This window comes from Hoplias malabaricus, chromosome 10 (genome assembly GCF_029633855.1).
Source record: "Hoplias malabaricus isolate fHopMal1 chromosome 10, fHopMal1.hap1, whole genome shotgun sequence".
NCBI lineage: Eukaryota > Metazoa > Chordata > Actinopteri > Characiformes > Erythrinidae > Hoplias > Hoplias malabaricus.
Window position 1 is genome coordinate 42,192,092 of NC_089809.1, and position 15,763 is coordinate 42,207,854.

Consider the following 15,763-nt stretch of genomic DNA (forward strand, 5'->3'; position numbering starts at 1 on the left):
CCCCTACCCAGCCGTCACAAACTCTGAGACAGACCCATAAGGTCTCAGCAAGACCCAGTCCACTGTTTACTGCCACGGCTCTTCATTTTCTATCACCGCAGCTCCTCACAGAGCAGCCCATCTGCACACAGATGATGGATGAGGGTTCAGCTGCTGGGAGCTGCCAGTGTTTTGCGAGCTCTAGCTGGAAGAGCTAATGGGAAGTGTAATGAGATGTTATTCAGCTGTGATGAAATGGCGCTGGGCAGGGTTCACCAATCCAACGCCGAAAGGGCTCGTTTGACGTATTGAGCTGAAGCTGTGGGAACAGGGATAATTGCTGGCAGAGATTTTGCTGCTTTGTCAACATTTCTCACTGTTGCCTTGTAATACGTGAAACAGAAATGTGGAAGGGTCGACACGTTCCTAGTTTGAGGTGCTGCCTGCCTGAGGATGTAGGAATAAATAGTACCAGCCGTCTTGAAGTCTGAAGCTTTTGTCTGTACTTTATGATACACTGCATGGGCAAATCTTTTGGCAAGAAGACAACTGCTCATAACAGATTCTACTCTACTCTTTAGAATAGATGTTAGAACATTTCTTTTTGTCAAAAGTCTTCTCCATACTTCTTCATACAGTTACAGCACTGAAATACTGACACACCAGCTATAGCTGTTTACTGCTACGTACAGTTACAGCGCACTGAAATACTGACACGCACCAGCTACAGTCTTTTGCTCCTACATACAGTTACAGCACTGATATACTGACACACCAGCTATAGTCTTTTACTCCTACATACAGTTACAGCACTGAAATACTGACACACACCAGCTACAGCCATTTACTCCTACATACAGTTACAGCCCGGATATACTGACACACACCAGCTACAGCCGTTTACTCCTACATACAGTTACAGCACTGAAATACTGACACACACCAGCTACAGCCATTTACTCCTACATACAGTTACAGCCCGGATATACTGACACACACCAGCTACAGCCGTTTACTCCTACATACAGTTACAGCACTGAAATACTGACACACACCAGCTACAGCTGTTTACTCCTACATACAGTTACAGCACTGAAATACTGACACACACCAGCTACAGCCGTTTACTCCTACATACAGTTACAGCACTGAAATACTGACACACACCAGCTACAGCCATTTACTCCTACATACAGTTACAGCCCGGATATACTGACACACACCAGCTACAGCCGTTTACTCCTACATACAGTTACAGCACTGAAATACTGACACACACCAGCTACAACCGTTTACTCCTACATACAGTTACAGCACTGAAATACTGACACACACCAGCTACAGCCTTTTACTCCTACATACAGTTACAGCACTGAAATACTGACACACACCAGCTACAGCCTTTTACTCCTACATACAGTTACAGCCCGGATATACTGACACACACCAGCTACAGCCGTTTATTCCTACATACAGTTACAGCACTGAAATACTGACACACACCAGCTACAACCGTTTACTCCTACATACAGTTACAGCACTGAAATACTGACACACACCAGCTACAACCGTTTACTCCTACATACAGTTACAGCACTGAAATACTGACACACACCAGCTACAGCCTTTTACTCCTACATACAGTTACAGCACTGAAATACTGACACACACCAGCTACAACCGTTTAGTCCTACATACAGTTACAGCACTGAAATACTGACACACACCAGCTACAACCGTTTACTCCTACATACAGTTACAGCACTGAAATACTGACACACACCAGCTACAGCCTTTTACTCCTACATACAGTTACAGCACTGAAATACTGACACACACCAGCTACAACCGTTTAGTCCTACATACAGTTACAGCACTGAAATACTGACACACACCAGCTACAGCCTTTTACTCCTACATACAGTTACAGCACTAAAATACTGACACACACCAGCTACAATCGTTTACTCCTACATACAGTTACAGCACTGAAATACTGACACACACCAGCTACAGCCTTTTACTCCTACATACAGTTACAGCACTGAAATACTGACACACACCAGCTACAGCCATTTACTCCTACATATATTTACAGCATTGAAATACTGAAGAACACCAGCTACAGCCATTTACTCCTACATATATTTACAGCATTGAAATACTGAAGAACACCAGCTACAGCCATTTACTCCTACATACAGTTACAGCACCGTAAGTGGAAATCTAGATTCTCTTCTTTAAAATAAATACATATATAAACAAATACAGTACAGTAAAGGTGGTTGGAACAGTCAAAAAATGTAGCGACAATAACAGAAACGGCAGTATTACAGTCTTATGCTTTAACATCCATAGAGTCCATTTGTTCCACAAATGTAATGACAGGTTGCAGATGCTGGAGCATTTGAGGATGTGATGGCGTTCATTTGCGATAATGTGAGCAAGGTCAGGAGCTGATGTTGAATGATTACTTCTGGATCTCAAACACTACTACAGATCATTTCAGATGAACAGATTGGAGCTCAGTCGCTGCCAAAAACACAGCTCTGCTTCTACACACCTGAATGCTGTGAGGCATTATACCCTTCTACCATTCCACCCCCCCCCCCCTGCACACACACTTAAGCTTTTGTGTGATGTACCTTTTTTGTTTCATACATATATTCACATTATAAAAGCTGTGAATGCTGTAAGCTGTGAAGTCAACATCTGTGTCCAGAGTGAGGGCAGTCTTAATTTTCTGAATGCACTCATTTTAATTTGGAAATACAGTATTTATAGCAGCACATTAGTTGTTGTTCTGCCTTGCAGCGTCCTATAGATCAGTTTCAGTAGTGCTATTTAAAGTAAAGCTGAAGTCCCTTAAGCGAAAGAAGGTCAGTGATTTTTCTCATTAGACTTCTGTGATTTTTATTAATGACCGCAATGCATCTGCCACTGTTGTCTCTACTCAATCTGCCGTTAGTTCCAGCACGACCTGTGGAATCAAAGCACTTCCTCTCTGTGGCGGGATGATTGGTTTAGGGAAACTACCAGGAGGAAAAATGGTCTTCAGTCTGTCACATCTGTCAGTTTTAGGTGACATTTGCCGACTCATTCTCTCTGTTCCCAAAGATGAGTGGTGCCGGGAAACTGCTTTGAAATTGTGGATTGTTATCAGTTTCTGGGAGTTCTCTTAAAGCTTTTTCATGTGCTTGACAGGTGAAAGTTTCTTTATGTTGGTGATTTGCACCTGTGCTTTTTGCAGACTTGCAGGTTTAGACTCTGAGGGACCTTGTGGATGCTTGGAGTCTGAGATTGTTCATTATTTTTTTTTTTAAATAGCATTTCTGTTAGTTAATTTGTACATGACAATTACAACAGATTTGTCATGACAACAATATTTGCAGTTCATTGGAAGGCTAATTATATATGTATAATTTGTGTGTGTGTGTTTGTAGTCTTGCAGGATATGTGGAAGCTCTTGCCTGCAGGCTTGGAATGCAGATACCGGACCTGAGTCCCAAACAAGCCGATATGTGGCAAACCAGAGTCAGCTCTCACACTGTGAGTAATTAATTACTTTAATCAATCTCTCTCTCTCTCTCTCAATTTGTGTCTTTCACACATTTTCACTACATTTCTTGCCCCCCCCCCACACACACACACACACACACAAACACAACACACACCCCCAGATAGCAAAACTACTCTGGCCCAGGTTAGGATCCACAGCCCGCATTTAGTCAGATTACTCCTTCCAACAGCAAGGTCAACTTAAACACCAAGTGAAGGCCATGGGGCCAGAAGGGTCTGGGCCACTTCTAGCTCACGTCCAATTTGCCACAGCCATCACAGCTATATCTTTACCACACATAGGCCAGATCTGTTTCGTGGTGTGTGGCCAACAGAATATTTTAGTATGTGGACCACTTTAGTTCATGGGCAGTTTGCCTGCACCTACCCTGGGCTAGATCTGCTGCATCTCTGCCAGAAGTGGCCCGTGTCTGCAGGCTATGATATGATTTCTCTTTAAAAGAACGTGAAGTTTTAGGTTATAACTATAGGATATGTTAAGATTATATACCTTACAAACTCATACCTAGAGGCAGAAAAGGCTTTAGTCTTACTACACTGATCAGATCATAACTACTGTCAAGTCCTGTGTCTGTTTTCCTCATGGCTCTGTTTGTTGTTCTTGTCTCTGCCCTAGTCCCACCTTAGCTCCGCCCTCTGATCAGTGTCTCCTTTGTAGTCCTGCCCTCTCCTTATCAGTCCCAGGTGTTCCTTGTCAGTGCTTTGTGTATATATACCCCTTTGTTTACTGTGTTCCTGGGTTGGTTCTTCTGTCACGGCTGGGCACGACAGACAAGGGAGGTGGATATACACAAAAGGAATTTTATTTAAATGGGCCCAAAGCAATATAAACACGGGTAATACAGACAGAATGAAGACAAGACTAAACTAAACCGAATTAAACAAGGACAGGCAGGAAACAACCGTGAACTGGGGGCACCGACACACAGGCACAGAAACACACATCTACACACACAAGAACCGAGTTCACATACTCGGGAACACAGTAAACAAAGGGGTATATATACAAAGCACTGACAAGGAACACCTGGGTCAGTGGTTTATAAACAGAGACCAGTAGCAATGAAGGATTATAGAGTTATAGTGAGTGTACATTGATCAATCATGCCATGTTCTAATTGTGTAAATAGCTGTGTTAAAGAAGCACAGTCTGAAGCAGGTGAAGAGTGAACAGTTCTATTTAAAGCTCAGTCCCAGGGGTCAGTCGGTGACATTAAGGTGAGACAGTCTCTGTTCAGCAGAGAACCATTACAGAGAGTTAGTACTGATATTTGACTCTGGGTGACTGAACATTTAAAGGAATAATTAGAGTGTGATTTGTAGCTCCAGCAGACATCACTAGAACTCAAAGGGGAGTGCTACAAAGGTAGCACAGACCTGAGAGCTCCCAGACGTATTTTTGCTGACAGCCTACAGCAGAGTTAGGCTGTAGGAAAGCAACTGTATCACCGCAGTCTTTCAAAGCATCGAGGCATCAGACGTGAGTCCAACAAAGTGGAGTATTTCGGGCCATGCTTTTCAGTCTGGGGTGGTTTTAAATGAGTCATAAAACAGAACAGAGACTAGGAAAAGAGATCATTTACTTAAATTAAATTTACAGACAGTGACCAAGCACCCGGTTTTATTCCGAAGCCTGTAGACAGCTTGAAAAATGTTGATGCTAAAATAAACGATGAATATTTTGTACATTATTCTACACAAATGTGATTTCACAACAGTGAAATATGAATATCATCCTCTTAAATGAAGAGAAGCTGCAGAGGAAAGGCTTTATTACTGAGCCTCCAGCTTCTGTTCCTGTCAGGCAGTATCATACAGCCTGCAAGTCTTTGTGTTCCTCGCATAATAGTGTCAGATACAATGTCGTGCATCTCTCCAGCGTAAAGAATGATTATGAGCACTGTGCGGCCCCTCGAGGAGGCGACAAAGGCAAATACTGTGGAAAATAAAATCACGTAGTTTGCTGAGCTGCCAGCAGAGAAAGAGCAGCTTCACATACATTTCTGACATCACAATAACGTATTAGCAGGAAATAGACTGATGTCCAGTGTGAAATTCTAATTGAACGTTTGGCTCCAGACACTCGGCCCGATGTGGAAAAGGTCACAGTGCGCTGGGCGGAACTGACGTCTTGATTTTTTTGCTCTGTGTTGACATGCGGTTGAGGAAGATGCGTCCTGGAGGGGAAGGCGATAATAACAGAACTCATTTTTCATTGTTTAAGAAGCTTGACAAGATCACCGGCTCTGAGTGAATTTGAGGACCTGTTGTGGTGGATAACACTATTACAGCTTTACAGATCCCGGAAGCAACAAGAAGCAGGTTCATTTGTCTAGGTGATCGGGCGCTTTATCAGGTACTTTATCAGGCGATGATTGATTAGGCTTGTGTGACATAATCATTAGTCTCTTCACAGTCTTACACAGGCATGAAATTCAGACGCTGACTCCAGTTGTTATACGTCATTGTAGTGTGTTCAGAGCATGTTTTTGGACGTGTTGCTTTTGGGTTGTGTGTACTCAGCATTTCGAATATCTGTTTACACACTCATATTCATTCATTCATTTATTATCTGTAACCCTTATCCAGTTCAGGGTCGCGGTGGGTCCAAAGCCTACCTGGAATCACTGGGTGCAAGGAGGGAATACACCCTGGAGGGGGCACCAGTCCTTCACAGGGCAACACAGATACACACACACATTCACACCTACGGACACTTTTGAGTCGCCAATCCACCTACGAACGTGTATTATTGGACTGTGGAGGAAACCAGAGCACCCGGAGGAAACCCACGCAGACACAGGGAGAACACACCACACTCCTCACAGACAGACACCCGGAGGAAACCCACGCAGACACAGGGAGAACACACCACACTCCTCACAGACAGTCACCTGGAGGAAACCCACGCAGACACTGAGGAGTGTGGTGTGTTCTCTCTGTGTCTGCGTGGGTTTCCTCCAGATGACTGTCTGTGAGGAGTATGGTGTGTTCTCTCTGTGTCTGCGTGGGTTTCCTCCAGGTGATTTTCTGTGAGGAGTGTGGTGTGTTCTCTCTGTGTCTGCGTGGGTTTCCTCCGGGTGACTGTCTGTGAGGAGTTTGGTGTGTTCTCTCTGTGTCTGCGTGGGTTTCCTCCGGGTGACTGTCTGTGAGGAGTTTGGTGTGTTCTCTCTGTGTCTGCGTGGGTTTCCTCCGGGTGACTGTCTGTGAGGAGTGTGGTGTGTTCTCCCTGTGTCTGCGTGGGTTTCCTCCGGGTGACTGTCTGTGAGGAGTTTGGTGTGTTCTCTCTGTGTCTGCGTGGGTTTCCTCCGGGTGACTGTCTGTGAGGAGTGTGGTGTGTTCTCTCTGTGTCTGCGTGGGTTTCCTCCGGGTGACTGTCTGTGAGGAGTGTGGTGTGTTCTCTCTGTGTCTGCGTGGGTTTCCTCCGGGTGACTGTCTGTGAGGAGTTTGGTGTGTTCTCTCTGTGTCTGCGTGGGTTTCCTCCGGGTGACTGTCTGTGAGGAGTGTGGTGTGTTCTCTCTGTGTCTGCGTGGGTTTCCTCCGGGTGACTGTCTGTGAGGAGTGTGGAGTGTTCTCTCTCAGATAGTCACCTGGAGCGGGAATCGAGAATAATCCAGAGATTTATACAGCTACCTCTACATTACTTTTACAAATTTGCTTTTCCACTTTAAATGGTGCAGCAGTGACTCTCTCTGTTTACACACTACTGATTCACATTTCCCATTCCACCTGAAATGGCACAGTTGCACAGTTATAAACTTCCAAAAAACAGTGAGACTTTCTAGGCACTTTTATATCCATTAGCATGGGTTATTCAGTAAAGTCATAGTGTCCAGCTAGTAAAGTTACACTGCGTTCTGCGTAGTTTAGCTCTTCAGATCGGCATTTATCAGAAGATCTCTGGTTCGGTCCCTGGTGACCCATCTGAGCTCGGGAGTATAACAGAGCACATTCGGCCTCACTCTCTGAGTGGGTAGGGTGCCCCTCCTCCTCCCCTCATCACAAGCACAGTTCTAGCCAGAGCTGGTGTCTGAAAACTGGCATCGCAAGTCAGGACTTTTATGATTCTCCTTCAACACATTGACCTACTATGTGCCATTGTGTTAGTTGCTTTTGAACATTGGTCAGTTTTGTCACGCTGTATCCTCTACACGAAAAGTTACTGAGGATTAAGTGGTAGAATAGTGCCTCAACATTCAAGCTACAGTCATTTTTATACTTTATTCTTTTATTCCTGCTGGATATAATTGCATCCCCCAAATATTTGAGTTCAAGGTGTTTTGGAAAGGCTCTTCTCATCCATTTGTGGTTAAAATGTTCATTTAATTCAGCGAAATGGAGATTCAAGGTGTTTGTGGGTCTATAAGGCATACATTGACCAGTGAGTGGAAGAACAAGCTCAAATTAGTGGACAGTTAATGTAAGAAAACCCTTTTTCACTCATGAAAGAATTCCCAAAAGAGAAGTACAGCTTGTGATTGCTTTTTTTGTTTTTCACCCACAGGGCAAGGCCATTGGAGTGGGCATCGGCTGCATCCTGGGCATGTTTCCCCTGCTCTTCTTCAAAGACGATGAGGAAAAGAAAGCAGAAGGCGGGGAGGAGCAGACAAATCCTCCAGCTGCCAGTTCCAAGAGTGCATGAGGAGAAAGAGGAGTCCCCCGGAGGCCTCCCCCTGACAGACTGCTCCTCCTGTAAATGAGAGAGTCCCAGCTCGGACCTGTTCCTGCTGTCGATCTCAGCACCTTTTCATCCTGTCGCAGTGGGGGGCTCCATCATGAACTACCACCATGAGCATGGATTTCTTTAACAAAGTCATTGTGCTGAAACAGTTAGATACTTCAAGGCAGCACTGAGTTCCTGAGAAATGAGCGACTCTGCGTCCTTCCACCTTTCCAGCTGCTTCTTTACTTTCTACACCATGCTGTGGCTGTTCAATTTTTCATAGGGGTGCAGTCATAGGGATTTATAGCCGTGGTGCCATCAGGACTGAGTGAAGGCCACTTGGACAGTCCATCAGTAGCTGTGAATCCAGCAGTGGTGCAGAGAGGTAGTGTGGTCAGTCCCTTTACGCCGCAGAACACATCAAATTCAGTGAATGAAGGCTAACGGTAAACATATAGCATGAGCTTGTTTGCGTGATCCTAGCACGTAGCACATTCTGTTTATTTATTATTTAATTTTAAGTGTCATATTTGAGTGTGTGCAGAGGATTTGATTCAAAGAGTTATTAGCAGGGCTTGAATGAACCCGGGTGTTAGTTCAATCTGTCCAAAGAGAGCATTCAAAGGGGCATTCTGGCCTAAAACTAACATTCAATATGTTTTTTTTTATGTTCTATTGTGTCATGCATCATTGCATTCCTCCGTCTAATCGGTTATCCTTTTACCATCAGTGTTCTCCAGCTACAGTCCTCAGCGTGCATCATGTAAATACATCAGACAACCACTAGGAATCCAACCTGCCCTCTTGTATCCACCCTAAACTCCATGCATCATCAGATTTACTCCTGAAACCATTGTGGCTTCACTGTAGGAGGCAAGCAGACAAGTTTACAACGTCTTTTGCCAGAGTGTCCCTTTAATTACTCATTTGGATAGAAATGGACAGTGTGTGCCGTTTGAAACTCCACCCTGAGATTGTGTGGCAACGAGGAGTGTCCTCTTCTTCCCGTGGATCTGCAGCTGCACTGGAATGTGACACTGCCGTGAGATAAACTGTCGTCTCATCGTCTTACACCAGAAACCGAACACGAGGTCAGCGCGTCTTTCCCCTCAATTAGCGACGGTGTCTGTTGGACACAGCTGAAGTGAAGGACTGTATTTTCATCCTTGTGAACTCACCCAACCAGTGATTAAAGGCACAAGGTTACGTGTGGTCTGCCCCGCCACCAGTGGGCAGTACTGAGACAGGACTGAAACAGAAGGAGAGGTGACGAAGGCAATGTTTTTCCAGTGGTGGAAACAGGCCTCTGTAGCTTTATACATGTGTCATTAGAAGTGTGTGATTGAATACTGTTAATGCACAACATACACACACACACACACCACACACTACATGTACCTCAGCCATGTTTCTGTGTTAAATGCCTTAATGCAGAGGTGGCCAACAGGGGCTGTATGACAGAATGGTCACTCAGATGTCCATACACTCCCTTGGCCAACCCTGGCTTAACTCAAACCGTCAACACAAACGTGCTCATACATATATATACACTGCTAATGGGAACATGACCTGGCGAAAACCTGTTAAAGTAGAACTACGTCTGTTAAACATTTATCTCTTAAACACTGCGGCTTGGTCTTGGCACGCTCTTACAGTTACGTATACAATTTGGGCGTTTGGTCAAATTTTTGGTGATTTTTCAAAGTGAAAACCCACTTAATGATAGCCCTATTTTAATTGAAGTAAACTGCTTTCACTTGTATAGTCTGCATAGAAAAGCATGAAAAGGAATGGGACAACTTACGATCATCATGTTCAATGCAAATAGCAGCTAGAGGTATATAAACCCCTCCAGCATTGAGCTGTGGAGCAGTAGAAGCTCAGTCCAGTACCTCTGGGGTGTGTTGGAATGGTGCTCCAGAGCTAAACGTCTAACATCAGTAGCAGACCGAATAAAATAAACGTTCCACCCTCAAGTCTAAAGCCGTCTCAGAAGAGAAGAGTGCAGTGAAGTTACAGATTGTAATTCCAGAAGAAATTATGGATGAGCAGATGTCCACAGACTTGTGGCCATGGTTGTAACATATTTTCACTTAGAATATCAGCAAAATGTGATTGGACCCCGTGTCCAGAACGTAACACACAACCCTATGAAGTTCAGTTTGTTTTGTTTTGTTTTGTTGAACGTGCGGTTTTTTCACTGATGAAGTGTTGATACTTGAAATGTTTTGAGGAAAACAGGATGAAGGCGTCTCAACGCGGAGCATCTTGTAGCTCGGCCAATGCTTCCCAACTTCCAGTGTGATATTCCAGGACTCCGTAACCATGGGAACACTCTGCCTCCTTCCTCCGTTTCTTCCTTAGAGAGCTTCCTGCGCACACGTGGCACACATACTGTACAGCGACCGCTGAAGGGGAAGCAGGGTAACAGGACCTTATTGACCTCAGCGCTCGGCATGCTGGGAGAGAATTGAAGTAAGCACAAGCACTTCCGTAAACAAAGCACCACACACACACACACACACTGTTCATTATAAAGTCCTAGGCTGAGTTTGAATGAAGCCATATTAAAAACGTTTCTACACAGGATTTATCACGGCTGTCCAAAGAACTCTCTGAGCGTACCCGGCTAAATATTCAGTTCTGGTGTGAGTCACATGATCAAAAGATCAGCACGCTCCTCAGCACATGCACAACATGCCCTTCAGGTCATGTATAGATTGGACCTAGTAGTTTGAGTGATTCTTCAAATGCATCCACATTTTATTTTGCTGTTAGTGGTCCCTTCAAACGTGAGGCCTCATCTGCCCCAAAAATCTCAAAGATTTGAGTCTAGGCGGGAGAATAATAATCAGATGACCTGTGTTAGATGAGGTGAGTAATTTGGCCTGTAGTTTTCTCAGGGGGCGCCAGGAAGAAAAAAAAACAGGCATGGCAGATTCAGACAGAAATAAAATCACAGAGAAGTTCCTGTAAAAGAAGAAATGATTATCTGGAGAGGGCTATATTCAGCATTGTTATAGGTCCATGTCACGGTACGTGTGTTGAGTGAGGGATGGATGCCTACTGTACAGAAGTACAGTGCCCTTCAGAAACAGAGTAAACACAAATGCTGTCTCTATATATACACACTTGTACAAAATTATTCTATCAAAACTTAACTTAAAACAACACGATAGAGACGTGGGTTTCCTCCGGGTGACTGTCTGTGAGGAGTGTGGTGTGTTCTCCCTGTGTCTGCGTGGGTTTCCTCTGACTGACTGTCTGTGAGGAGTGTGGTGTGTTCTCCCTGTGTCTGCGTGGGTTTCCTCCAGGTGACTGTCTGTGAGGAGTGTGGTGTGTTCTCCCTGTGTCTGCGTGGGTTTCCTCTGGCTGACTGTCTGTGAGGAGTGTGGTGTGTTCTCCCTGTGTCTGCGTGGGTTTCCTCCAGGTGACTGTCTGTGAGGAGTGTGGTGTGTTCTCCCTGTGTCTGCGTGGGTTTCCTCCGGGTGACTGTCTGTGAGGAGTGTGGTGTGTTCTCCCTGTGTCTGCGTGGGTTTCCTCCAGGTGACTGTCTGTGAGGAGTGTGGTGTGTTCTCCCTGTGTCTGCCTGGGTTTCCTCCGGGTGACTGTCTGTGAGGAGTGTGGTGTGTTCTCTCTGTGTTTGCGTGGGTTTCCTCCGGGTGACTGTCTGTGAGGAGTGTGGTGTGTTCTCCCTGTGTCTGTGTGGGTTTCCTCCGGGTGACTGTCTGTGAGGAGTGTGGTGTGTTCTCTCTGTGTCTACCACACGTTGGTAGGTGGATTGGCGACTCAAAAGTGACCGTAGGTGTGAATGTGTGTTGCCCTGTGAAGGACTGGCGCCCCCTCCAGGGTGTATTCCCGCATTGCGCCCAATGATTCCAGGTAGGCTCTGGACCCACCTGGATATAGGTTACAGACAATGAAAGAAAGAATAAACAAATGAATGAATGAAATATTTCTTTGGACAGCAGTGATATGCCGTTATTTAACATCAGTCTAGAGTTTGAGTTTGAGTCCCCTTTTTATCAAAGAAGCTCAATTTGGATCAAATAAACATTCTCCCGAGCAGCTTCATGTATTCATCCTTTTTTGTTTGTTTTTTTTTTAAATAAATTTGTACATAGACTTTATTTCCCTGTAATCATCACATTCAGAGATGTCCAACCCTTGACTGGAAGTGTAATGTTTTTAAATTTACACTTGTTTGCAAAGCTCTTAGGCACCAGAACAATGGACGGATAGAGAGCTAGAATTTAAAAAATATTCGAACATTATTTTTCTGTGATGATATCTCTTTGCAGTTATTCTAATTTTAAAGGGTGTTTTTAGATGCAAAGAAAATGAGCGTAGGTGCCTAAGATGTTTGCGCAGTGTTGTACATGTGGAGCTCAGAGTGAAAGTGAGAGCTGCCCTTTGCTAATTGCCGTGCACTAAAATAATCTTGAGACTTAACGGGCTTGTAGTGACTATGCATTACGAATACGTGCTTAGCGCCACGAAAGTACAGAAGGATCCAGTTTTCTACCTGCATGCGTGTTGGGTTATTTATTAAAAACAGTCCTTTAATGTATTGTTTTGTATCAATGTAATTATTTTTGCATTAATATTTCGGTTGTGAAGTCCAGCTTTTGATTTGCATGGGCTTTTGGGAAAGCTGCTCATGAACTCGACGAGATATTGTCTACCGAGTGCTTCTACAATACGAAGATGTTTCTGCCTCTGCATTTTGATGAACTGAACTCGATGGCTGTGACGAGGATCACCGAATCTACTCAAGCTGAACTGTGTTAATGATATAGATGGGTATTTAATAGAACTCTGGTTCTTATCTAATAAACAATGAAAATCACTGACTGAAACTGAACCTTGTTCTGATTAGACTTTGTCTTTCAGGTCAGACACAGTGCGTCTGGTAACGTGTGCGTGTTGGATGAAATCATGCGGTTCATAAAGAGTGTGTGAGAAGTATGTGGTAGGACACATTTCTTGTAGACACACCTTTAATGAGTGAATTCAGCTACTTTAATTATCTCTTTGAAAAAAGCATGAATGGAACTGGGCCACGTCAGACTGCAGTGACTTTGCTCAGTGTCCACCATCAGCTCCAAAGGTGTAAAGCCCCTCAGGACTTGGCTGAGGAAAGAGCAGTGGAGTGTGGAAGCACCATCCAGTACCTGTGGGGTGAGTGTAGATTGGGATTCAGCACTAATCATCCAACATTTGCACCAGACTACACTAATGTTCTCTTGGTTAAATGCCATCAGACGCTCACAGAGATGTTCCAGCGTCTGATCTAAAGCTTTGCCAAAAGAGCAGAATCTGTAGCTGCAGCAAACAGGAGACGACTCTCCATTTTAAAAGAAATGCTGCATGAGCAAGTGACTTTTGGTTACATAGTGCATCTGAGGTGGTTGTTTAGTTAACAGTTATCAAATTAAATGTCATAGTTATTATTATTATTATTATTATTATTATTATTATAACATGTTGCCTCTGTTCTCAGGTCGTTCTAATTCCAGTTTCTCTTTATGTGTTTTCTATTTATAAAATGTTTAGAATATCATTTAGGGTGGCACGGTAGCGCAGCAGGTAGGTGTCGCAGTCACACAGCTCCAGGGGCCTGGAGGTCGTGGGTTTGATTCCCGCTCCGGGTGACTGTCTGTGAGGAGTGTGGTGTGTTCTCCCTGTGTCTGTGTGGGTTTCCTCCGGGTGACTGTCTGTGAGGATTGTGGTGTGTTCTCCCTGTGTCCGCGTGGGTTTCCTCCGGGTGACTGTCTGTGAGGAGTGTGGTGTGTTCTCCCTGTGTCCGCGTGGGTTTCCTCCGGGTGCTCCGGTTTCCTCTCACAGTCCAAAAACACACGTTGGTAGGTGGATTGGCGACTCCAATGTGTCCGTAGGTATGAGTGTGTGAGTGAATGTGTGACTGTGTGTGTTGCCCTGTGAAGGACTGACGCCCCCTCCAGGGTGTATTGCCGCCTTGTGCCCAATGATTCCAGGTAGGCTCTGGACCCACCGCGACCCTGAACTGGATAAGAGTTACAGATAATGAATGAATGATATAATTTATGAGTGTAGCAGAAGATTTTGGGGCAAATTAAACTTTCTGAAGTGTCTCTAGATTAAACAAATTAATAGACTACAGTGTGCAGGAGGTCCTCGGGTTACGTTAGTCCTGAGTTACGATGTTTCGTGGTTACGACTCATCTCCCATTTACTGTATAAAGCCTTGTTTCGACTTACGTGGTTTTGCGCCGTAAACGTCGTAACGTGAACTTCATGTTTGGTGTGTGTGGCGCGGCGGAAGAATACACGGTTACGTGGCTCAGGACCGAGGAAGATAGGTGTGAGGATAGAATAAGTGCTTACAGTATGTTATTTACGTACAGTATCTACGTATGTTCCGACTTACACCAAAAATCGGTTTACGACGCGACGTAGGAACGGATCAACGTCGTAAGTCGAGGACCCCCTGTACTTAAGTTGAACAACATTAATCTTACTTTCACTCAGTTCAGTGTTTAAAATATATATATATATACACACACACACACACATGCTGATATGTTGTTTTACAGAGACTGTTCATTTTCTTGTCTCGCAGTCGTCTCGTTCCTCTCTTTATGGCTCGTGTTTGATTTATTCGGAGCAGTGACTTAATTAACTCTGATACTGTTATTTATATTCCTTTAGAAAGAACTGGGTGTTATTACCACTTAGATGATAAGCTGACATTCTGTGTGTGTGTGTGTGTGTGTGTGTGTGTGTGTGTGTGTGTGTGTGTGTGTGTGTGTGAGACAGTCAGGCATCACCTACCCGAGGTGTGATCGGTGTGTGAGGGGGCGTGTTTGTGTGTGTGTGTCTGCGGTTGACTGTGTTGGATGTGGATGTGTGGAATGGCCGACTGAGCAGGAGGCTGAGTGTGTCATCGTTATTTAACCAACACTCCAATTACCAGGAGCGTAGTTGGCTTTGTTCTCTCTGGGAGGTTAGTAGGGCCCTCCCTCTGCCCAGTTCATCCAGCACGACGCTTACCGACACGGGCCTCAGGCACTGGACTGGGCCGTTCTCTGCGTTGGAGGAAACATGGGTCAGCCCTTAGACTCCCAGCTTGGTGCAACGACTAAACTGATCAAATCTACCTCGTAGATCCACTGTATACGTTACAATTACAGAATGACATCAGTCTCTCGTGTGTTAGCAGTTATTTGGTTCAGTCTCTAGTCAATGAACCAGTGTTAACCAGACATTTTTTCACTATTTCATTTGTTGCTACCGTGGAACCTGAACAGGTGTAGCATTAATACCTAAGGGAATTCAGAATGATGTAAACAGTACATTCTGCAGCAGTAGATGTGCTGTAGTCAGTAACTGTAAAGCACCATAAAGCAAGTGTGGCTCTGAGATCAGAACCTGAGCACTGATGAAGGGCTAGAGGACGACCTGAAGAGCTGACGGCATCTCAAACTTGCAGTGATAGTATCTGTAAAGGCCTGGCGTGTCTGCAGTGTCAGTTGTGTCTTTAATGAGATCATGAGCTCATAA

At 44.6% G+C, this 15,763-nt stretch overlaps 1 protein-coding gene across 3 annotated transcripts in view; it reads left to right on the forward strand.

Moving 5' to 3' along the window:
* Positions 1–13,078, forward strand: part of LOC136708797 (transmembrane protein 65-like) — a 68,368-nt gene extending 55,290 nt beyond the window's left edge. Inside the window, exons 7-9 of one of the 3 annotated variants that reach the window (XR_010804386.1) lie at positions 3,423–3,528; positions 8,063–8,667; positions 8,952–13,078. Coding sequence is in view for 1 of the 3 variants with exons in the window: in XM_066683604.1 (XP_066539701.1) it covers positions 3,423–3,528; positions 8,063–8,200 (244 nt within the window). In the remaining 2 variants the exon portion in view is untranslated. Of the gene's footprint in view, positions 1–3,422; positions 3,529–8,062 lie in introns of all 3 variants that reach the window. The other 2 variants (XR_010804387.1, XM_066683604.1) reach the window with 2 other exon arrangements.
* The last annotated feature ends 2,685 nt before the right edge of the window (positions 13,079–15,763 follow it).